The 26,450-nt window shown below is 35.2% G+C and overlaps 1 protein-coding gene across 1 annotated transcript in view; it reads right to left on the bottom strand.

Annotated features, from left to right (window-relative positions):
* Window positions 1-26,450, bottom strand: part of LOC138172195 (methyl-CpG-binding domain protein 2) — a 74,907-nt gene that overhangs the window by 3,693 nt on the left and 44,764 nt on the right. The window contains exons 4-6 of the mRNA XM_069101887.1: window positions 15,780-15,870; window positions 14,262-14,439; window positions 2,887-3,025 (exon numbers count right to left, since the gene is read on the bottom strand). Coding sequence (XP_068957988.1) covers window positions 2,899-3,025; window positions 14,262-14,439; window positions 15,780-15,870 — 396 coding nt within the window. The 3' untranslated portion in view covers window positions 2,887-2,898. The remainder of the gene's footprint in view (window positions 1-2,886; window positions 3,026-14,261; window positions 14,440-15,779; window positions 15,871-26,450) is intronic.

The raw sequence follows: 26,450 nt of genomic DNA, 5'->3' as shown, positions 1-26,450 counted from the left end.
AGAGTGGGAAGGAGAGAAAATAAATGCTTATTAATTGTAAACATTAAATTAAAAATGTCAGTCTCCTAGATATGCTAGTTAATTTTTCTGAACTACTTTTATTTTCTTTTTAATGCTTTATTATAAAGATTGCTCCATGGGAGAGATTAATATATTAGGAAATGAAAGTGACACAAAAGCAAAAAATATACAAATAAAAAATCTTTACAACTGTGCTAAAAGCTAGGTAAACTATAGCTACAGGATTCCCTTTATCTACCAGTTAACACATGTAGAAAAAAAGCACAGAAACTTTGTTTGATGTGGATGAAACAATGAGAGCTAACAACAGAGAATGCATTACTGCTCAGTCCTTGTTTTGATTGTTTTCTCTGCCAAAAAGAATTACCTTTGTACTGGAAATAACAGAACAAAAATGATGAACAGGACTGAGAGAAGTAACAATAAGAGAGCACCTGGCCACCCGTAATAAATCCAAGTCATCTAGCTCAGATGAATTGTATCCTTGGACATTGAAAGAAGTGGAAGATTTGATTGCTGAGTCACTATCAGAGATATATGAAAAATCATGGAAAGCATGACAAGTCACAAAAAAACTGGGAAAAAGCAAATGTTTTAATTTTTTCTTTAAATAAGAGTACAGATTTTAACAGTGATTTTGACTTTGATTCCTAGGAAAATTATAGAATGTATCATTAAAGACAAGGTTGGTAGTCCAGAAAGGAAAATGGTGATTGCAAAGAGGGAGTGTGGCTTCATCAATAATAATCATTTATTAATGACAAGTAATATGTAATAGCAAAAAGACTATTAGACAGCAAGTCAGGAGAACCATGTTTGTCTCCACTTTACCACTTATTAGCTACAAAAGCACAGGCAAATCAATTCATCACACAAGGTCTGAGTTTTGTGATCTCTGACAAGGGGCTACTACCTGTTTCATCTGTTCCACAGGTAGGAACAAATGAGATAACATATGTGAAAGCTGTTCAAGAAGTGCAAAGCATATTAATTAAACATCTGCAGGCATATCCTGCATAAGCCTACCCTAATCTATATCACTTTTTATCATTACAATTACCACTACTGTAAATTCATTTGGCTGATTATCCATTTGCGATGCAATTTTTTTACAGATTCCTGTAACATCATTTCATCTAATACTAGGTTGTTTGGGGTTGGTTTGGGTGTTTTTTTTATCCAATGAGGTGCGATGTGCTTCTTGTTATTTTGTACCTGTACTAAGCAATTTAGACACATATAGCAGTTATCAATAAAAGATATTACTAAATATTTCTTTTATGACCCACAGGCTTAACACATCATGAGGCTATCAAAGAAGAAATAACTCAACTTTCAAACATGCTATTTAAAATATAACCTAAGGAGAGGAAACCTGTAATACCAGTTATCAAAATTCACCACGATTCTCTCAATTACTCAACACTGATTGCTATGGCATATCAGCAGCTCTTCTCAAAACCCTCCAGGTAATTTACAGTTAAAATGCAAAAGCTGAACAAATAAACTTGCTTAAATACACTGAGATATTCTCTTAACTTTTCTTCTATTTGGAAATTTTTATTTCTGTCTCAAAAACCACAGATTAACTGGTATCTAAATAAGAGGGACATTCAAGAGGCGGCCAGGTAGCACAGCGAGTAAGAGCACCGGCTCCAGTGTTGAGAAGACCTGGAGATCGAATCCCGGGCTCAGACACTTAGCACCCACCCAGAAACACCTGGCCGTGTAGCATTGAGCAAGTTACTTAACCCCAATTGCTTAGGGGCAGCCAGGTGGCTCAGCGAGTAAGAGCACCGGCTCCAGTGTCAGGATGACCTGGATCAAATCCAGGCTTAGATACTCAGCACCACACCCAGAAATAACTGGCCGTGTAACCTTGAGCAATTTACTTAACCCCGATTGCTTTAAAAAAAAAAAAAAAAGAGGGACATTCAATTAAATGACATTTTTTTCTAAGCTCCAAGCCAGGGAAAATCAAAAGTCCCAAAAGTTTAAGTGTGCATCACAATTTGCTGTTATCAAAGAATAACACGGTTCTTCATTTGGGATGTTATTTTTGACTTGGTCAAATCTTAAGGGATCTAGATTCTCCACTGTGTGCTCTTCAGAGAAGAGAAACAAAATTTCAGAAGTCACAATGAAAGACTTTGAGTGTGTTAACCACATCAATCCTTACGGATTTTCCCTGAGAGCAAATGATATGTCATAATTCACCTTTCTGAGCTCTAAAAGGAATAGGTACTTACTAAAGGTCCTTGAATTCAATTTAATAAGCAATAATTTCATGTCAAGTAACTGAGTAGAGAAATAAAATTTCAGAAAACTAGATGTTTCACTTTGGAGAACTCATTTTGTTTCTCTGGGCCTCATCTTTCTCATTTGTAATATGAGAAGGTTGGACAAGATGATCATTAAGGTCAAATTTTAATCTTTAATAAAAATCAATTATTTCCTTCCCCTCAGAAAAATTCTAAATAGTATTGAACAAGATGGAAGACTAAACACATTCTCTAATTATTATAATCCCTCAAAAATACAAATTATGAGCAAGATAAAGCAATTTTAGCTTTCTCCACACTCTAAGACACCAAGAAATCCAATGGGGGTAAAAACCCTGATGAACTAAGTATAGAGAACGCCAAACACTAATCCCTATCCCCTAATGCACTCACTAGGCACTCTTTCCCTGCACTAGTAGGTGCTTAATCAATGCTTGTTAATCAATTAATTCATTCAAAGAACAATCTCTTTCATATGGTGACATAAGTTAACGATCTTAGAAATTCATAGTTTTTTTGAAAATGTTCATTTCTGTGCAACTAACACAAGATTGTAGTCTTACTAGTTCTACTTTTTATTTACCTGATCATATTCTTATGCTTCATCTCCACTGTCCATTTCAATATCCATCTCTTCTGCATCGGCAGCTCGTGACAAGATGTCTGCCATCAGTGCTTCTTCCAATTTCTTACGCACCTGTTGTACTCGTTCTTCCTGTTTTCTGTTTTAAAAAAATAAGAAAACATTGAAGACTCTCACAAGAAAATCAAAAGACCATTCTTATACTTCTATTACAACTTCAGAAAGTTCTTAAATTTTAAATTCTTGATAAAGAACAGTATAGTTGTTTTGTTTTGTTTTGTTTTTAAGGGCCGCTTGTTACTTAATCAGATTGATAATATGACAAATCTGTGAACTCAACATGAACTCCACCAGTTCAGACTTCAATTCATTTCTGTGTTCTTATCCTACACAATTTTTGTCTATCCTTAAAAACTTTAAGGATATGTGACTTCATATAGTGGAAAGCATACCCTTGATGACTAAGAAGATGATTTTCAAGAACTGCTGTAGCCTAAAAATTTTAAGACTTTACCAACAACTTTTGGCTATGAACCAATCCAATTTTAGGCAGGTCTTTGGACAAAAAACAGTTAACCACCAGGACCACACTCTTAATCTAAGTCTTTCCAGTCTCATAGGACTTATCAGAATTTAACTTCTGCTGAGAAAGCCTTCAAGATCTTCCATGCCACATCAGACACATTCTTCCACTAGAAGAGACCACAAACCACTCAGGCCTTTTCCTTCTATATGATTCTTGCCCATGCTTTCCATAAATTCTTCATAAAGTATCAACCCAATGGACAGAAAGTCTTTCATTAGCACTTTTTAATATTTTGTGAATAGAATGAAATTACATAGAACTAGATCATGTGGAAAAAGACTTTTAAGTTTATATCCAGATAATAATTCAATGACAAAATTATGTGTAATATGCTTCTAAAATATGCCCCCAAATCCCAAATACTATACCAAACAATGTTTATTTATTTATTTATTTAGCTTTTTGGAGGGCAATTGGGGTTAAGTGACTTGCCCAAGGTCACACGGCTAGTTTTTGTGTTAAGTGTCTGAGGCCGGATCCGAACCCAGGTCCTCCTAACTCCAGGGCCAGTGCTCTATTCAAAATTTCTCATTGCATAACCCACTAAGAAACAATTTTAGAACACATTCCTCACTATATGTATATTTTAGCTAATTTATAAATTATAAACATACTACTGTCCTTAAAATTATAGACATATAAAATTATTTCAAAATCTGGAAATTTAAAAAAGATAAGATAAAGAGATATTCTCAAAACAATTATTTATTTTAAATTATGTAAATTATTTAAAATAATTTAAATATTATTAAATATCATTTAATTATCAATCATTCAAAAAACTCTTCCTGTTTAATAAAAACACTAATTATTATTAATATTAAAATCTTGAAAAAGAATCAGCGCAGTTCTTGTTCTTTATTTTTTTTCCTAGAGTCTCTTGATGCTCATAAAAACCAGACTGATAGTTTGATGAAATATGTGAATTAATTGTGGCCTCCACCAGTGCACCCCACAATCTATTTTAGTAAGAGCATTATGATTCAATGTGCTTCATTATTTTAAAATCTCAGCTTAATAATTTACAATACAACAATCAAGGTACTAGTTTGAAGTTCGATGTATTTTGATACTTGGTTTTAATGGTTGTAGTTGAAAAAGATTTCACACACAGACCCAGAGATCCATACTGAATAAATGCATGTTTGGCTATCATTATTAATAATCATGACACTACAGGTTTCAATCCCATTCATCAATTAAGCAAAGTTTTTTGTTGTTGTTGTTGAAATTCAGCTATTCTATTTTCTTTGATGCCAATCAAATATTTTTTGCAAACTAATCAGGTGTTGCATTTTAATATTTTCAGCAAATGAGTTTAAAATCCACTAAAAATCTTTATTTGGAAGATTTTTAAACAGATTAGAAGATTCATTTTCCAAGTTTAAATGTACAGAGGTGAGTTTTTATAGGTGACACAAATCATTTTCAGCAATCCAGAGAAGAGAGAACAATACAGGAGGAAAGAAAGGTCAACGGTGGCAAATCCATGCAGAAGTTCAAGACTGATTAATAGGAGATTTGGCAAATTCTAGTAACTTTGTAGAGAACAGCTTCAGTTGAGTGAATCAAGGATAACACAGATGCTGCAAACTTGGGAAACCAGAAGAATGGTAGTCTCCTGGACAGATATGTAAGTTAAAAAAAAAAAGTGAGTTTGAGGGAGAAAAGACACAATGATATTTGTATCTATTTTTACCCATTCTGTGCTTTATGCTCCTTACTATCAAAAATATAAAGGGAGACGGGGTGTCTGATTCACCCTACTGCTCTAGAGTAGTGAGCAAACATTCTAATGGGTCCCTGATCTAGGCACAAGGTGATCTGGAGGGCAGGATGCAGCGAGTATGTCATTAGTTTGCCTGTGTAGCTGCTGCCAAGTTCCTGTGTCATGGTTGGGTTATAACATATAACCCAACACAGAAGGGGAGAGTTTGGGAGATTAGAAAGCCACCAATGACCAGATATAGGAAAGGGTAAGGTGGGTGAATGCTGAGATAATGGGTGAATAGAAGGAGGTGGTATAACGATGTTGTATGCAAGTTGGCTATTGTGGAGTGGGTAAAATGGGATCATATTTCTACCCACCTTTAGATTACCTGTTCAGGTCATGCCACAGGCCATTAGGGGATGCAGAGCACCCACTTTGGAGACCTCTGGTATTTCATTCCAAAATCAACAATTATAAAAATCATAAATGATATGGTAAGTCAAGTTTATGAACTTTTTAAAAGTAAAAAACAGTCATCAATTCTTCATAAATAACTATAGTTCTTTTTTGCTTGTTTTTTGAGGGGAGAAGGCAAGGCAATTGGGGTTAAGTGACTTGCCCAAGGTCACACAGTTAGTTAAGTGTCAAGTGTCTGAGGCTGGATTTGAACTCAGGTCCTCCTGACTTTAGGGCCAGAACTCTATTCACGGCACCACCCAGCTGCCCTTAATAATTATAGTTCTTAAAACAATCATCCACATTGACAATTCTTTGTAGGATTATTCTTATGTATGTCATACTTCTCTTAAGCAGAGGTTCTTAACCTTATTTTTGTGCCAAGTACCCTGATGGGAATCTGGTGAAGCCTATGGGCCCCTTCCCAGAATAATGTTTTTAAATGCATAAAATAAAAAACATAAAATTCCAAAGGAAATTAATTATGTTGAAATACTTATTAAAATACTTTTAAAAGCAAGTTCATGGACCTCAAATTAAGAATTCTTGCAGTGTAGAGAGCCACACAAAGAAGATGTTCAATAAATATTTGTTGATTAAAATACTGAATATGTTCCTTCAAAGGTAAGACTATTAAATATGTACTGAAGATGGATCATGGAGGAGATGAGTATAAAAAGTTGGAAATAAAAAATAGGTGAATATAAACATAATCCAGGTCATTCATTCAATAAATCACTTTATAGCTTATGCAGAACACTGGGCTGGCTTCTAGGAGATGTACAGAGTTTAGACAAGAGGGTCTTTTCACAAGCTGCTTATTATTTAGTAGGAGAAAAAAAATATAAAAACTGTTAAATCATAACTAATACCTAATATTGTAACCAAAAATGCATTCTTAAAAACATAGCTGTGATATAATTGGTGTAGGGAGTTCCTGGTAAGGTACTTCCCCTGCCAATGTAAACTGGCATCTTCTCTACAACATTAGCTCTTTATCAACTATGCCATGCTGTATCTCAAAAAAAAAAAAAAAAAAAAGCATTGTAAAACAAATGTACTGCAAAACCAGGTAGTATACATGGACCATAGGGGAAAGTTAACTGGTAAGATTAGGGAAGACTTAATGAAGAAGATAACATTTAAATTAGGCTTTAAAGAATGGCTAGGAATTCAGTAGGAAAAAAGGATGAAGATATCGGTAACAGACAGAGCGATACACAGTTTGTTTGGGGCATAGAGAATAGACTAGTTTGGTCAGACCATAATAACAAGTATAAAAATGGAATAACATGAGGAAAGTCTAGAAAGTCTAGCATCAGATTGTGGAGCAACTTGAATATCAGGCAGAGAAGTTTGAACTTTACTTGTAAGGCAATAGGAAGTCACTGAAATTTGTGAGTAGCGGAATGGCATGACCAAATCTTTGCAAAGGAAAAATTATCATGGCAGGGAAATAAAAGCTGGGTTAGAGAGTGGCAAAGAATATAACCAGGAAAACCTGTTGGAAGGTTATTGAAACAGTCTAGGGCTAGGCAAATGGTTAATATGGATCTATAATGGGTGATGGGGAAAGGTGACAGTGTTAAGAGAGAAGAATGAATGTTATGGAAAAAGATTTTATGGAAGAGAAATAAACAATTTAGTCACTGGATAGAAGAGGTGAGAGAGATTAAAGGTTATTAGAGGAAAGGAAATCCTCTAAGGTTATGAGCATGAGAAACTGAATTAATGTTGGCACCACAAGCTGAAACTCTAAAATCAGATGCAGGAAAAAGTTTACCAGGGTAAAATAATAAGTCTGGTTTGGGACATGTTGAGTTTGAAGAGTTAGGATGATATATACAAGCCATGATAAAAATACAGACTCATTGAATTTTAGAGCAGAAATGGAACTTAGCAGTCATCATTTGGACCCACAACCTGAAGCAGGAATGTCCTCTACAACACTCCAATAAGTAATCATCAAGCCTCTCCTGGAATACTAGGTATCCCATTCCATCTTGAGACAATCATAACTATAGCAATTATTTATTTATATTCAATTAAAACTGCCCTACATCTTTATAATTTCTACCTATTATTCTTCCCTCAGAATAGAACAAATAAAATCCCTCTCCTATATGAAATAGTGTGCAGAGTAGTAGGTGAGACTTTGGGACTTAATGAGACTGCCAAAAAAAAAGAGACAGGTAGAGAAAGAAGATAACCAATTATTAATGAATATCCACAATCAGACACAGTCAGATTGGAAAGAGACTGAGGAAGCAATGAAAGAGAAAGAGTAAAAGTGGTTAAAGAGGTTAGGATAAGAACAAGGGAGCACAGTATCTCTGAAGTCAATAAAATTGGAATTATCTGGAGGAGGTAGGGGTCAACTTTGCTAAAAGTAGCAAAAAAAAGTTTGAGTATGAAGACAAAAAGGAAGGTCACTGAATTTGAGGATTAGGTCACTAGTTCTGCTTGAAAGAGCAGGTTTGAAAGTTGCGCAGTGAAAATCGGACTCAAAGAAGACAAGAAGACAGTAGTGAGAAAACAGGGATGCCAAGTATAAACAACCTTTTTTTCCCCAGAAGTTTAGCACTGAAGGTGAAAAAGAGAGGCAAGACACAAGATGGATGGACCTGAAGGGCCAAGAGAAGACTTTTTTTTTGACTAGGGACTCCTGAGAATGTGTGTGAGACAGAAGGGAAGGAGCCAGTGGAGAGGAAGGAGAGTAGAATTAACTTCATAGGTATATTAATATACAAATAAACACTGACTGTTTTCCATGCATAGTTTCCTTAGGTTATTTAATCTTTTTTTAGACTACTGTAATCTTAATCATTTCTTGTTGATAAAGGAGGAGAAAAGAACCATTTCACAAGTATTCACCAAAGAATGCATGATAATTGTTACTATGTGAAGTTTCAACACTAATGAAAAGGAAAATTTGGCATAGATGATAAAGAAGTGGACTTACAGAGTCAAGAAGACTAGTTTAAGGCCTGTCTCAGCCTCTTAACTAGTTATATGACTGAGAGGAAGTCACTTAACCTCTTTCAGTTTCAGTTTCCCCATTTGTGAAACAGGGATAATCATCACACCTACAGGTTATAAGAATCACCTGAGATAACATGCAAAGGTACTTTGTCAACTTTGAAATGCTCCATAAATGTTGGATGCTGCTATTGCAGTTCTTATTGTTGTTATTTCTACTACATAGCTATCAGTAAATGGTTTTTTATTATGACAACACTACTAGGGCCAAATGGATAAATCTAACGACAGAATATTTAAGACATTTACTCAAATATCTTCCATCATAACCCAAACTGAATACCCCATAATGATGTGAACATGGCACTAACTTCCTTAAGGTTATACCAGGAGAATATAAGTTTAGGCTGGTTCTCCATCAAGCTGCAAAGACTTCAAGTACAGGTCTGGTGATGTTACATGCAGACTGCCCTCTTACCTAAGATCAGAAAGGTTCTTCATCACTAGAGTGGCAAGCCCCCGTAGGCAGATTTTTTTTTTTAATAAAAACTTTATGAAGACCTAGCTAGTAAGCTTAAGAGAGGTTGTGAGCTATATCAGTGGAGGGAACTCTGGGCTGGACGGTTCCTCAAAGGCCATCTGCTCCAACCAACACCAAAGTTCAATGAAAGTATTTAAATGTACTCCAACATACAGTAGTAAAGGATTTGTTACCTGGACTGATTGGGGATTTCATGATCCTAAAAATGAATTATTTCATTTTAACTAATTTAATATTTTGAGTTCAAAAGCAGCAGCCACAAACAATATTCTCATAATCTATTTACTGAATTGAGCAACTAAAATGTCCTTCTGCCTATTTAGACTACTCTCTTTTCTGTAATTTAATTATTCAAGCCTTTCTAACCCCACAATTCTCTCTATCCTGAAGCATTATCAACACTGAATTCTGAATTAGAAACTCAGACCTTCTAGTTATCACAAGTTTTCTTGCATTTATGTTTTTTTAAAAAGTGTATTACATATTTTCATAGTAATTTTTAAAACTTATTAGGATGCAAACAAGGAAAAGATCACCTGGCTTTGCCAGAAATTAAAGAATGTCTTTATACATGTTAAAACTAATAGACCTATTTTCCCCCTAAAGCTTTGCTACTGTGGTGTTGCCTAAAGCAGAAATGTAGAGCAGATAAAGTGAAGTAATAACAAAAAAAAGGGAACAAAGGAACAAGTCGCTTCAATTAAGATCCACTGAGACAGTCTACAGCAATGAGACATGTGTCTGGTCTGGCTATGGGGAGGCCACCAAAGCTGGCAGACCAGTCAGCAGGAAGCCATCAGGAACAGGACTGTTCAATTTAATCATGGAGAAATACTTTTATTTTATTTTATTTTCCTTGGAATTGCTATCAAAACAACCTAAGAGTTTGTTATTTCCTTTCCTCTGTTACAGAGTTCTGTGCCAGGGACTGTGTAGCGCACGTTATACATAAAAAGGACCCATCCCACAGAAACTTAAGAAACTCAGTACCCTGTCTTAGAAACGGGACTGTTGGGGATCAACATAGACATAAACAATCATATAAACATAAATATCAATCTTTAAGATCACAGACCGTAGAGAACATGCATCCCAACCCGTCATTCCATAAACAAGGAAGATGAGCCTCGGAGATGATGTGATGTGTCTCGGGTGAGCCAGGGAGTGGAAGAAGTGGAACTTGCACCCAGACCCTCTGACCCCAGATCTACTGCTCTTCCCACCATACCAGACCAAAGGTACAAGGTCATTCTGTGTGAATTTCAGTAAAGAGTGAGTCATGCGAATTACACGTCCAGACAACGTGAAAATGGGGAGGTGGGGGGTAACTATTACATTTCCAGTTACTCAGGAAATACTTTGTAGATGATGTGGAATTTTAAGAGTATCAGAATTGGGGGAAGGAAAGATACTAACAGTTCATATGTAGAAAGATGCTTGCCTTGGTAAGGGGAAAGTATTTCAGGAAAAAAGACACTAGGTTCAACCACAAATTAGTAGAAAGGGTAAAAGAACCAATACTAATGAGCAAAATATGATATTCTATTTCATCAAATAACCAACAACAAAATAGACTTTGTTATCCCAGGAAACTATAAAAAGTTTTCATTTTAAATAGCTCTGTTACCTCCTAAACACACTTCATGGGCTATTTTTAATTCTCCAAACATTCTCAAAAGATGGCTAAGGGAAAGTTAATCCACACACTGGACTTGAAACAAGATGATTCAGTAAAATTAGACTACATTTATAAATGAGATTGTTGACTACTAAAAATACAACACTAAAGGAAAAACACCAAAGAGGAATATACGATACATTCTTTTATTTTGGCTGATGTTTTTTTTTTCCATTTAATTTCATAAACAAAAAAGACTAAGACATTTCTATGTACACATAAACATACATACTCACATACATTCTCAAGAACAAGAGTTAAGACAAACACACACACAAAGTCATTTGGAGCATCTCTTGAAGTTAAATTCTGAGACAAAAGAAATCATGTTACCTGATTTGGAAAGCCTTAAAAGATAATTTAGAAATTGCTTTTAAAACAAGTTGGAACCATTTCCAATGTGATCCACCCTCAATATAAAAGACAGGTTGACATAAAAGTTAAGTAAAGAACTTACATTTTATTTATTTATTTATTTATTTTTAAAGCAATCAGGGTTAAGTAACTTGCACGGCCAGTTATTTCTGGGTGTGGTGCTGAGTATTTAAGCCCGGATTTGATCCAGGTCATCCTGACACTGGAACCGGTGCTCTTACTCGCTGAGCCACCTGGCCGCCCCTAAGCAATTGGGGTTAAGTAACTTGCTCAAGGTTACATGGCCAGGTGTTTCTGGGTGGGTGCTAAGTGTCTGAGCCCAGGATTAGATCTCCAGGTCATCCCAACACTGGAGCCGGTGCTCTTACTCGCTGTGCTACCTGGCCGCCCTAAAGAACTTACATTTTAAAACCTAGTCATACATATGATTCATTTGAAACTGTTTCCCATGGTAAACAGCTTCTTAAAATCTCTCTCCTCTAGTCTTCCTTACATATTTTATTAAAAGTTTAGATATGAAAATACCTCATAGAAGTGAATCAATAGTATAAGATCAGACAGTTACTTGATAATAGAGTCAAAGCTGAAACACAAATCTCCTGATTGCAATTTCGCTGCTTTCCTCATGACATCACACTAAAATACACATCTATCTTAGAGTCACAGAGCTTCAATAAGTTCTCAGAGAAGCCTAATAAATTGTGACCCTAATCTAGAGTTCTTTACACACTATTCTGTATTCCTAGAGGAGCATATCCCATAGAAATTGAAAGATGAGAAAAACAGAGAATATGTAGGGAGAAAAAGCTGACCTAAATTTCAACAATGGTGGGGTTTTAAATTTTGGATTGAATTTAGGGAAAAAAGAACAAAGAATTCAAAACAAAGCTGTAAGAGGTATTTTCAGAGGTTCATTTTTAAAGAGGATCAATCACATCTTGAGATGATGTTTTAATTTGTGTGTGAACTGGGTTTAAGTGAGGCAGTTACACAAAGTTGTCAGTCTCATCCTCTCCTCCACAGTCATGAGAATCCAGTGGTAAGACAAAGATAAGATGGTAGAAGAAGGAGAGACTAGGCACAATTTAGGAATCTAAATAATGTAACTGTAATTGTATTAATGGAGAACAAAGGTGAGAAGTGTCTGAACAAGGGGAATGGCTTCCTGTGTGGAGAAGAGAGAAATGCAAAAGATACTGTAGAGGTATAAATTACAAGACTCAGCAATTGGCAGACTATGTAAGACTTGAATGAGAAGGAAGAGTTAAGGATGGTTCTGTCCTCACCAGAAATAGGGAGATTTGAGAGAGGAGTGGTTCTGGAGAGGGCTCAGGCTAAAAAAAAATGTGCTTTTTTGTTAAATTTGAGGTGCTATGGAGCATCTAGTCCAAAATGCCCATGGGCAGTTAGTCGGTAATATTAGACTGGAGATTGGAAGGGGAAAAAAAGGGATTGGATAAATAGATCCTAAAGTCATCTGCATAAAGATAATAAGTAAACAAATGTTAGTTAATGTCACCAAAATTAGAGTTTATAGCAAAAAAAAAGAGCCTAGGACTGAGCCTTAGGATACACCCATAGTTAGAGAGCATAGCATAATGTGAATGAAGATTCAATAATGGAGACTGAGAAGAGGTGATTAGACAGGTAGAGGAACCAAAAAAGCACAACATCAAGAAAACCAAGAGAGAAGACAGTATTTAGGGGAAGAAGTGGTAAAGTTGGAAATCATATCAGAGGAGATTTAAAACAGTATAAATGGAGAGGAAGTGGAAGAAATCAGTGTAAACAGCTTATTCAAGAAGTTTGGTTGAGAAAGAGAAGACAACAGGTAGAGTCCTTAAGAATTTCTTAAAATTGAGAGAATTTTGGGATACAGGGAAGGACTTGGTATACAGGGAGAAAATAAATATTTGGGGTAGAAAGAAAGAAAAAAAATCAAATAAGGAAAAGAGAATATAATGTGGTTTCTGTAAATATGTATGTGCATAACCAAAAAAAGGTGATAAAAGTGATGAAGATATTAATAGCTACTGACCAATATGCTCCCTCATCTTTATAAAATCTTTCAGAATAGTCTATACTCACACTGAAGGCATTACTATTTAAAATTAAGGAAAAACCAAGATTCCATAAATCACTTTCAAAAGTTGATGACCTCTTTGTGATCATAAAGGTGAAAGAGATGGCAAGAAGATAATGGACTCATTTATTTCAAGAGTATTTGATTCTGTAGCACTAAATACAATCTTGAAAATTCTCTTCACACAAGACTTCTGTGGCATGATAGCGTCATAAGTAGAAGCTGGAGAGGAATCTACCAACACCAAAGTAATCAACATTCCCTATCATACAATTCTGCTGAATTGGATGTGTAAAAAATAAATTCCCTGCTATACAAAAGCTCAGGCAAGAGGTAAAGTGATGTGCCTACACACATGAATACAACTAAATCAACACAACATGTTTATTCGATACTTCAAAATAAAAGCAGGACAAACTAATCTGGACTGTGATTAGAAATGGGATAAATTTAAACAAGGGCACTACCCAGTTTATAAAACAAAAAAAGTTAAACCACAATGAAGGGCATTACTAAAATAATTATACATGCAAGCTAAAAGAAAAATACAAACCAAATGAAAGACAGTACTGGAGAGACATTTGTTTTTGTTATCCCCACTAACATTATAACAGCACCTATAACATGTTAAAAGCATCATTTATTATCTTGTTTATCCAAACAAGTCTATGACATAGGAAATTAAGGAAAACAATAACTGACAGATGAGAAATTTTAAAAATTATTTTAAAAAATCAGCAATCATGCTGAGCACAAAAAACAATATAGAAATCACAGAATAAGAGCTAAAAGGGACCTTATAGGTCATCTAGTTCAACAACCCCATTGTTTAGAAAGGAAACTAAAGCCTAGAGAGATTTAGTGATTTACCCAACATAAAAACAAAATTACTAAGTAGCAAAAATAGGATAATTTTTGATAATGTTGATTCAAAGACAAAACAACTTTATATTAAAATCACCTTACCTAATATCTTCATCCGTAACAATAAAGGCTTTGCAAAGGGGTTGAGATGTATTAAGCCAAACAGCAGGGTTTTTTTCCACAGCAGCAGAGATTTGCCCTGTTATTGGTGCAGAACTGGTGTGCAAAGCGCTGGCAACAGCCGATAAAAGAGTCTCATCATTGTTACCTGGGCCAACCCCTAAAAAAAAAATGTTTACAAGAAATTAACAAGACATGTTAAACATCTGGAAATAGCTTATTTTTAATGAACATATACTGCAGAGAGCAGCATCAAGTTAACTTAGTAACAAATCTTACAAGCCTATACACACACGTACACACACACTTCATTTTAACATTTACATGAAATTATACTATAAAGATGGCTGAGCATTTTAATAAACATTCAAAATAACCAAAAAGACTTCAAGGTATTATACATTATAAATAAACTACATTTCATCAAATCAACTATTTTCATGATTTATTTTCTTTCTTAAGTAATATTATACTCAAATATCCTTAATATGTTCTTTGGATCCTGAACAGTTTTGTAATATGTTTCAGCATAACCAGGCCTCTAAGCTACCTCCATGCCATCTCTTCCAAGGCACCTATGTTATAATCATATATAATAATATTTCAATATTATATCAAGGCTTCAAAACTGTGCTATAGTAATACCTTTTATAACTCCTTCCAGCTCTAACTCTATGATCCTTCAAATCCCTATTAAAAACACCCAAAGTGATAGAAGAAATGGTTGTAAATTTTAATTTATATTTAGTTTTATTTACATTGAACTAGAGTGACAAATGCAAAATTATTGAATATCAACTGCTTAAAGCAATCATTTTCATGAAGGTTAAGGGATAATACTGAACCACCAATTTACATACAGATATTTGTGAATAAAACTGCACATTTTACATTGTGTAAGTCAGACTTTAAAGATTAAAAAACAGAGTACATTATTTTCCAAAAAGTAGACTTAAAAAGGTGCCAAGTATACCAGCAAAAGAAACTTTAATGAAAGTTTTCACTTACTGCTGCTTCTTAAGCAGCAATTGACTGAAATGAATGTGATTCTCATTCCCATTTAACAATACTGATTAAGAAATCAGATTGTGGGGGCAGCTAGGTGGCTCAGTGAGTAAAGGCCGGCCCAGAGTCAGGAGGACCCGAGTTCAGTTCCGGCCTCAGACACTTAATACCTACACAAAAAAACGAGCCGTGTAACCTTGGGCAAGTTACTTAACCCCAATTGCCCTGCAAAAGGCAAAAAAAAAAAAAATCAGATTGTGGATTCTACTGCCTGTCAGCAGCTACTGCTAAAAACAATGGCAGGATGAGCACTTGCCCAGGTATGACAGTGTAAGTGGAAACCTGGAATTTTCACAAAGCTCTGACTTATTCATACAGTGAGTAAAATCACAGATTACAATATATGGTAAATTTAAATTCACTCTCCTCAGTTTAAAAAAAAGTGCCGTAAGGGCTATGTACCCAATAAGCATAATAAAATGCTAAATATGCTACCTTGAAGACCTTTTGGAAGTTCCATAGATTTTATAATTTGTTCTGTTACATCTGATGCACTAAGTCCTTGTAGCCTCTTCTCCCAGAAAAGCTGAAAGGCAAAAGTACCATTAATAGACACATGCTTGAAACACAAAGTTAACACATTCATGCTACTGAATCATGAAATTTAAACAAGATTTATATTTCTTCCTAAGTAATTCCAGTGCAACTCAACAAGCATTTATTAAGTGCCTACTATATGCCAGGGCACAGAAGTGCCAGGACACAAACTTTATTTGTTCTACATGTTTTCAAATGATGATATGCTAAAAACATACAAGTTATCATTAAACATTTCAAAACATGCATTTCTAATTTTAAATACCCTACCATTTTAAAATAACAGTTCTACTTTGTCACTATTTTCTCTTTGCAGTATGGTTAGACATAACTCATTATGAATATTTTCAATTCTATAGATGCAAGCTGCATCAAAGTTTTAGTATTTTAACTAACCAGGGAAGAAAGAATATAAGCAGTAATTCCTCACTTATCCAGACTTCTTGGGTACTAACATCAACTTATGCTTCTTTTTTACTTTAGGGTTTACAAAGTGCTTTCCTCAAAACAACCAAGTGACCTGAGCTGAATGAATATCTTCATTCTCATTTTTAAAATGGGAAAATGAAGACTCAGAGTTACACTCAATTCAGAACTAGAATTTGAACCCAATCTCCTGACTCCAGGTTCACTAATCTTTCTAGAAAACTACATTGCCCTCAATCCAAATGAGTAAATCTGACAGATAATTGAAGTTTATTCATTAAAAATGTGAAAAAAATTTTGTTACTTAAGCTATTTTGATGAGAATATTTCAAAAACGCATTATATACTTTTCTGTCTTCTTAAAGAAACTAAAGAGTTCAAAACTAAAATCTCATCTCAATAACTCAGGGTCAGCATTATTAATCATCAGTTACCAAATAGTAATGCCCTTAGGATCTATTAAAGTATAGCACACTTGTCTGAGCCTAGATTTCTGTATTTTTCATTCTTGAGACAATACTTCTTGCCTCCTTTTTCATTGTCACCTATCACCATGTCTACTTCTAGCACATTTACCCTTTTCTAATTTTGTGTTTTTAATCAGGAATCAGAAAAATTTTGCTCAGCTAGAATGCTGTGTGAATTCCAATATGATGTTTAATATTTTTTTATGTAAAGTCCTATTTTCGGAACAAAAAATCAACCTCATAAGTACAAAATGGGAGCAGAAAGCAGTTTATCTTTAAAAAAAAAAAACAACTGGGTATTTTACTGAATTACAAGGTCAATGCTTAAAGGGAGATATACTGTCAAGAAAGAGAAAGGTAATGCACTCTCTGCACTCTGCCCTGGTCAGACCATATATGGAATATTTTGGTCGTTTCTGTGTGCCATATTTTAGGAAGGAATCAGGTAAACAGGAGAGTGTCCAGAGGAAGAGCAAGCAGGATGGTGAAAGCCTCAAAATCATAGCATGCTTAGCTGAAGGAACTGAAGATGTTTAGCATAAGATAAGGGGGAAAAAACTAAGGAGAGCATGACAGCTATCTTCAAGTATTTGAAATACTGTTATATAGAAGAAGGACTGGACTTGATCAAGTTGGAACCAAAAATAGCCCTAGGAACATGGACACTTTAAAGAGGCAAAGTTTGCCTTGATGTGAGTAAAAGGTTGATTTAAAAAGCATTTCTTTTGCCAGAGGAAAATACTGCCTTAAAAGCTATTGTCTCTCATTCATACACTAAAATCACGCAAAATTTTTGAAAGATTTATCAGAAATGCCCATATTTGATAATATCTGACATTTCATATCAGAACAGACATAAAACAAGAAAACCACAAAGGTGTCTGCCACTGTTGTGGAAGAGATTCAGGACAGAGAACAAGCTGAAGACAGATTCTTTGTAGATGGGGAAGTCCCCAGATGATCCTCTTTGCAAATCATGTTATACTGATTGCATCAAGCCCAAGAACACCTAAAGCCTCCTTCTGGATGATACCAGTGAATATTCAAAAAATGTTTGGCTTAACCATTCACACAGGAAAAACCAAGTCGATGAAAAATGCCTGTTTTATCAAAACTATAAGGCACCTTTACATGGGCAAGAGCTATTTCAGATAGACAATAAGTTGGGTAGAGAACTAAGGAGAAGCAGAATAGGTGGGAATGCTTTGGGGAAATCACAAAGTTCTTTTAATGTCCCCAAACTTCTCTCTGAAGCAAACTTAAAAGTATCCTTTTAATACTAATATTCCATGAGTTTTATATGGCTGTGAGTCAGGGAACAACACTACATTCTTTAAGTATTTAAAAATGACAGTCACCCAAAGGGCAATTCAGAGTTGCATGGTAAGAATGAGCAAACTTCATCATATGAAAAGGAACTACAAAAAAGGGGAAGAATAAAGGATGTCATTAAAGAAATGTAGCATTAAAAAAAAAAGATATCAAATGGAAATTGTGAAGGATAATCAATGGGTAAAAACTCAAGTATCCTACTGGTACAATGTGATGTCAAAAGGAAGGTCTTTAGCAGGGAGTTTACAGGACATGGACAAGAGTCTCATATAATTGGGAGGTGGGGACGGAGTAATGAATGGGTTGCAATCTGCATCATTAGAGGGAATATGAAATCAGAGAGTCATATGAATATTTAAGAATATGGAAAAACTTCCTAATGCATGCATCCAAGAATGAAATAATCTGATTTGAGGACTGTGGGTCTCCCAATGCCAAAGGTCTTCAAACAAACCAAAACACCACTTACAGGATATACTATATAGAAGAATCTTTTTGAGGTATAGGCCTCCGAGGGCCCTTCCAACTCAGAAAGTCTGACTGTGTGAAGCAATGTAGTCTCATTTTGTGGGACGGAGGAAGGTCATCAGGGCTAAGTGACTTAATGCCAAGGGTGTGAGGACAGATATGAACTCAGGTCCAGGGCTTCCTCCACTCCACCACCTAGCTCTCCTAAGAAACTCCTTATCTGACCTCTTACTTTGCTAATAAGATCCTTTTCATTTTCCCTGCAATCATTTTCTTTCAAAACTCCTTTTTTTCTTAACCACAGAAATAGCCTCCTTTCATCTACCTTCCTCCAATTTCTCCCCCTTTTTAATCAATCCTATACCTTGTTATGAGGGTACCATGCTATATATCATTCTTATGCACAGCCCTGATGTAACTCTCCAGAAAACTTCAATGTCACTGCACTGCTTACTACTAATTAGCCTGACAATGAAGACCTTTTACAATCTGACCCCAACCTACTTTTCCACAGTTTTATCTCACAATACTTCCCTTATGCTTTAGTCAAACTATACCGTCATTCCACATAAATGCCTTCCAAGACTTTATCCATACGGTTCCTACCACCTCCCAACCACTTCCCATTTACAGGTTTTAAAATTCTTCAGACCATTTGAATTCCAGTGTAAACTCCTTTTCTGATCATTCCAATCTACAAAATTTCATAACACTGTGGTTCATTCTTATAGCACTTTTCATATTCTACTTCAAACCACAGTTATTTGTATGTCTTATCTTTCCTAGAAACACTTTAAGGTTAGATACTCTTCTATAAATCTCTGCATAATAAAAGTTTAGTGAGGCGGCTAGGTGGCACAGTGAATACAGCTCCACTGGAGTCTGGAGGACCTGAGTTCAAATCTGGCCTCAGACACTTAACACAAAAACTAGGCATGTGACTTTGGGCAAGTCACTTAACCCCAATTGCCCTACCTTCACCCCTCAAAAAAAAATTTAGTGCTTAGTAAAAGGTTGTCATTGAATGAACTCCCCACCTGCCTTTTTAAATGTTAAAATATTCTTTCTCTTACTTCCTAAATACTTATTCTCATCAATTCTCCCCCTAGTTGTCAAACATGTACAGGTTACACTTGACCCACCTTAAACAAACATACTAATTTCCTTCTTCCTTCTCAACAAACCTCTCCAATGAACAGTTTATAGCTACCATCTCCAGTGGAGCTAATTTAATCCCTTTGTCATCTAAGTGAAACAAATAATTTTTTCTGATTCTCCTTGACTTGTTCATAGAACAACAGTCTTGAATGGCCATTGTTATTTGCAACTCTCTCCTTATTCAAATTACATAAACTCTACTACCCTATTTCTCCTTACTTCCTCTCCTCTTCACTGAATCCTTTCTTCCCTCCATCATGGGACTCCCAGGGTTCCCTTTAATCCTTCTCTTTCTCAGTGCTTAGTCTTTCTTCTATATTCATTTCCTCAAAATATATCTATTCTGAGGACTTGAACAACTACTACTACCACCAGCACCACCATCACCACTACCAGCACTGTAGTAATGGCCCTCAGAGACCATCTAATTCACTTCCCTCATTTTAGAGATGAAAAAACTACAGCCTAGTAAAGAGATTTTCTTTTTGCCCAAAGCCACAAAGATTGCAAGTTGCAGAACTATAAACTATAAACTCAGGTACTCTGACTTCACATTCAGTGAGTATTCTTTCAACTACACAGATACACCAGTTAACGTCTTTTTCATTCAGCACACACACACATACATGCACTTATATGTGTGTTTTATTTTCCTTTCAAAGGGATCTCATTTAAGAATTCTGACCTATATCCCAGCATAGTCTAAATTCAGAGGCACAGATTCTAAATACCACTACAGTAGCAGTAGTAGTAATAATACGGCCACTGCTGCTACTCAATCTCTCCTGGATATTTTTCTTCTATAAATGTCCACAATGCTTCAGTGTAGTACTTAAACACATATATTCTTCTATTGTTTGTCAAGTGTCAATTATGCTCAAAGCAATATGCTTTAGGATGTAAAGAAAAACAAAGTGTGACCATGTCTAAAGGATTGCCTTACTGCCTTTTCCTCTAATAAACTGTAAAGTCTTCAAGGTCAAGGATACACTGTGGCGGACACTGAAGAGGTGCTGAAAGTATTTTTTGTTACAATTGGTTAAAAAGCTCCCAGTTTTTCAAGACCTGGCAATGGAGCTTATCACTTTACAGATCCAAGCATGAATCACAAGTTAAGGTAATAATGAAGAAGCAACCTAAGGGCATAACAAGTTAGAACATGTTTGGAAAGTCAGTTTACTTTTTTATGTGATTGCATCAGGCAAGTTGCTAAAGTTCTCAAGAAATCAAAAACTGGATATGCCCTTGCGTAAGGCTTGTAAGATACAAAATACTTAAAACTTCTTTTGAAACACCAAACAGAATGCATAAAACGGACAGTATTTTAGTTAACTAAATACTTCCTGGAAGTTCCTTTTTCTAGAAAGAAAGTTGACAACTTCTAGAAGATGTTGCACTTGCTTTTTAAAGACCAAATTTTCATCTGTGAAATGGTTGAGATTTCTCATATTAATTAAACATAAACAGTACCTTATATCCAAATCTGTACACTACAAAATTTAAGTGCAACCTTGAGTAGCAAAGGATCATAGACTTAAAGCTGGAAGGGCCCTCAGAGGCTATCTAATCCACTCCCCTCATTTTGGAGATGAGAAAACTGTAGCCCAGTTAAGGGATTTGTCTAAAGCCACAAAGATCACAAATAGTAGAAGTGAGACAAATTCAGGTCCTCTTATTCCACATCCATTGAGTGATCTTTCGATTGCCCTGATATAATTAGTGGGGGTTTTTTAATCACAAACAAAAGTGTACATGCATACACATACACCGGTATATATGTATTTTATTTTCCTTTCAAAGGAATCTCATTCAAGGACTCCAGCTTATGTCCTGACATGGTCTATATTCAAACCAATATGATAAATATTATGGCTGGATTAAAAAATGAAAAAATACCAAGATGACTGCTGAGATGTCTACTAGCTAATTGCTAAAGTTATAGATTAAAATCCCTTGAGTCTGTGACTCAGATATCAAATTATAAAAGATCCAGGGAATCTCTAGTCTAAAATCTGATTAGTAGCCAGAAAACTCTTAATAATTTCACTATGATACTGCTATCCCCACTTCATATGGTACAAGTGAAAGACCTCTGGGCCTAAAGATAGGAGACCTAGGTTTGATCTTTAACCGTGTGACCACCAAAAAATCATTTCACTCCTGAGCCTCAGTTTTCTCATCTATAAAATGGAGATAAAAAATACTTGTACAGCCAACCTCACAAAGTTGTAATAGGGACTATGCTTTGTAAATGGAAAGCCCTGTTCAAAATCCTATTGTGATGACTCAGCATGTCAATAATGTGACTCTAGATTCTTAAACTGCCAGCAGAGCATGAGCTCTGGCAGGTTCTATCATGTTGGAAAAGCTCTGAATAGAGTCCTATGATTTTGTTTTCTTTCCAAAGGGCCAGTTGAGCCAAGTGCAGTGAGATTTATAACCAATATACTAGACAACTGGTAATTAATTCTTTAGCCAAAACAACACATAAAACAAAGAAACATTTTAAACAGCTCACAGTACTATGCAGCCTCCCTTTCCCTTCAGCAACAGAAAAATAGAAACAGGCAATCACGAGGGCTTAGGGGCCATCCATAAACAATAATTACACTGCTGATGCTCTAAATACAAGATCCTTGTCCAGTGACATATTACTGAAACAACTGAATCAAATCAATTTTCATATTCTGGCTATAAATGAAATCAGAAGACAAAAAGAAGTTGCAGTTAAATGGAAATCTGGCTGAAAGACTTTATTTCAACAAGACAGGAAACAACTAGTTGCTAACATGGAAGTTATTTCTGAATCAGGTGTCTTATATACCTATATCAGTTAGACTACTCACTTATAATCACAGATCAAAACCAATACCAAACTAAAAGAAAATGATATGAGAAAATACAGTGTGCAGTTGAGACAAAAGCAACTTCATCTATTTGAACAAGTTGTGAATATTAAAATTTGGAAAATGGATAAAAGAACAGAAATCAACACAAACTATCTCCATTTCCTAAAGGCACTGAGCCAATGTAAATCACTTGCCACAAGGGGAAAGAAAAAAAAAATCTTGACATATTCTTCTAAATGTAAATGCTTGATCTCTTTTCCAAGAAGAGAGGTAATGGGAAGCCAAGGGTAAAGCTGGTTTAGAAGTTAATTTTTGAAATGTTATAGAAGAAAATGCTTCATAAAACAACAGAAATCAGTGAAGGGAAAAACAAGCTTACCATAGGTTTGGCACTACACTCATTTTACCAAATTATTCTAAGAGCATTTAAAGATGAAATTGGGAGGATGACAAACAAACAAATAGAACAAAGATCTGTCAAAATTTCTATAACTAGCTGGTTTCTCCATTAATGATAGAGGCGAAACATTCTGAATTGTAATGTCACAGTTAATGGAAGACAAATAAAAGATTAAAGGGCCTTAGATTTAGAATTGTCGAGGATTTCAGAACCCATCTACTCCAACTTCCTCATTTTGTAGATGAGGAAACTAAGACCTAGAGAAGTTAAGAGACTTTCCCAAGGTCACACAATTAATAAACATCAGAGCAGGGATTTGAACCCAAGTTACTTATCTTACTCTAGATTAAGTGCTCTTCCCCTATATCACACTTTTACCCTGAAGAAAAGGACTAAAGCGGACAAAGATGTAAAGAGTAGCTATACTAAAAATACCTAGTACATACAGAGGAGTCCATGCTGGAGGCAAAAGAGTTAAGATATCTAAAAGAAGAAAGAATATACCATATGTTTTGGGAGGGGGGGGAGGAATCCTGACCACTGCTAATACAAAAAAAAATGCGTGAAAATAGCAATAGGTGCTGATCTCTATGTGTATATTTCTCCTATGTCTATATAATACGAGCCAGCCTGACCTAGACAGATATCAAGAACTCCCTTGACAAAGATACAAAAAGGAAACAGGCTTAAAAAAAAAACTTTTAACAGATCACAAATCTGCACCACACAGTTTACTAAAAGTGTAGAGGATATAAGATCCCACTCTGCTTATTTTTATTGGCTTAAAAAAACATTCAATTTGGTAAAGTAAAATACTACCTTAAATACTCTGCTCCAATAAAGTATCTCCAACACAAACATTAAAACCATATAAAATTTCTTGAAAAATGTAATAGAAAACTTTGTTCAAGTGATCTTTTAAAGAAAAGCATCAAAAAAGGAAAATTTATGCCTTTCCAAAAGTGTTTTCCATTGTCATAGAAGATAGCCAACATAGAATCCATACTGAAGATGAATTCTCTATAAATAATAAGAGCCTCCAGACATTGCTTTTTGTAGATGACAAGGTTCTGACTGCATTAAACTCCAAAATATTCCAGGATTTCCTAAGTTAAAACAATAATCACTAAAGGATTCAGCCTAACAATCCACACAGGAAAAAACAATGGCCAAGGAATGCCTCTTGTCCAGTCTAAGACATGCAATCAGATGCACAATCTATAGAGTCAGTCTGTTTTGGACAGACACTATGGATTGATGGTGAACTAAGTCCAGTATTACATGGGAGGAACAAAGTAGGCAAATTTACTTTGTGAAACAATACAGTGATTTTAATGACTTCAAATGTTTCCTTGAAATAAAGGCCCTTATTTTTAATAGTAGTATTTTTCAAGTGAAGCTGAAAAGCATTATAATATTTTAAGTCACAGAATACCAAAGAATTAGCTATTAAAGAATCAAATTTGAGAATTAGAGGAAGGAACATAGTGAGTATGAATAGGCTACAATATATTACCAATGAAGAGCTGCATAGAAATAGCCTAAAGATTTTCAACTGTGGAAAAATATGAATAGAGAATAAGGTAGGCCAGTAACATAGTGAGAGCAAGGAAAAATAGAAAGACTAACCAATATGTTACACTGGTATCCTGACAATAGCATGAAATCTTGAAGGAATATCACCAGTATTTGGGTGGACCTTCCCAACCCCACTGCCCCCATGAAGGAATTATAAGAGGACATGGAAAAGAGTCTGCAGAAAGATTAAAAAAAGAAATATTTTGCAATCAGCCTCTTTGAAGTACCTATACCAATTAATCACAGATCTATCAAAGTATCTTATAGTTACAAAGTATATGCTAGGGCTTATAAATTCAACATTTAAGATACATAATGGGTCCTACAAAATTTGACTTTGTATCCAAAGTAGAAGAGAATCCTATCATTATTACATGCTTTAAATAGTAAAGTTTAGTTAATACTCATGGTCTGTCTGAAAATAGACATTAGATTATTTTTAAAGACAGTAATGATGTCTTTAAAATTTGGCATTCCATTGTGTGTTTAGCACAATCCTTTGCATATAGTAAATGTTTACTTAATATTACATGAACCCTTCCTTTGCAACCAAACTTTCTCTTTGCTTAATGTCTTAAAGTATTTCATCTATGATCAACTATTTCCTTCAGTTTTACAGATTTCATTTTTATCTCCTCAACTAGAGGGAAGTGTCTGTATGTCTATATGAGGAATACAAAAAATAAATAAACAAATTAATAGATAAATAAATAAGAGCCTCTATCATCAAAGAACTTGCAGCTTTGTAAGAGAGAAAATACATAATGACTATTTCTCTATCCCCTATAATTACTTAATTCTGTTTGTATTATCTCATCATAGTACTTGGCAGAATGTTCTATATACAATGGATGCCCATTAATAGTTGATGACTACTACAGTACTCTGTTAGAGTAAATGACCAATCAAAACTTCAGAGAACTGATGAAGTAGCATGCCACCCCCAAGTGTCAGTCTAGAGGTGTGGAATGAGACCTACCTACATTTTTAGATGGGGACATTGTGTTGGTTTATTATGTTTGACTGATTATGAAGTACAGAGAATGGCCTTATATTTCTAGTCATAAATAACTACTTATAGCATATGGGAAGGGGGTGGGTGGGTGAGAATCAAGTATATAAATCTAAAGCCCAAGAAAGAAAAGAAAGGAGATAAGGATTCATCTTTATATTAGAGAAATATTCACAGGATTTTGTACCAGCAAAGGGCCCTGGGTCTCACACACACTTCAGTGGTGAAAGTGGGGGAAAGGGAAAACGAGAGAAGGGGAGAGAGAGAAGTTGCTATATGACCCTTGTCATATTTGCTGCACCCTAGACCAACCCCAGGATCCTTTCTCTCATGGCCCCAGTCACATTTTAGAGACTGCACAACTCCAATTCATAGGTTTCCTGGAATCTTCATTCTTATTCATTCATCAGTACATTTATCCAGCCTATAGGAATTCCCCCTTACCATAAAGGAGAAAGATGATCTTTTCATCTCAAGAAGGAAAAATTAATATCCAATTCCCCTTGAGGTCCAAGGGGACAAAGTGCACAAGGGGGGTAGGAAATGAAACCACTGAACAAGTAAAAGAAATGAGAAAGAAGTTCTGAGATCATTCAGCAAAAAAAGCTTCCCATGCCCCAAAGCAGGCTCATACGCTAACTTTAAATTACAGAAGAGAAAATACCATAAACCAACTGGGCCATGAATATAGAGAACAGAGTAGATATGGATCATCCCTTTATGTTTTTAGAAAGTGTCTAATAACATGATACAGTTCACAGAAAACAACACTTAATCTGAATTTAGGAGCTCACACTGATCCCCTCAGTGAGTTGGAAACCATGTAGTGGATAAAGTTGTAAATTTATCATGAAGTTTTGAAGTTCTGTGCTTTCTGGG

The sequence above is a fragment of the Petaurus breviceps genome, unplaced genomic scaffold (genome assembly GCF_028583685.1).
Source record: "Petaurus breviceps papuanus isolate PSGF00001 unplaced genomic scaffold, PetGlider_PUasm1.0 128, whole genome shotgun sequence".
Taxonomy (NCBI): domain Eukaryota; kingdom Metazoa; phylum Chordata; class Mammalia; order Diprotodontia; family Petauridae; genus Petaurus; species Petaurus breviceps.
This window is presented reverse-complemented; position numbering and strand designations above follow the sequence as displayed.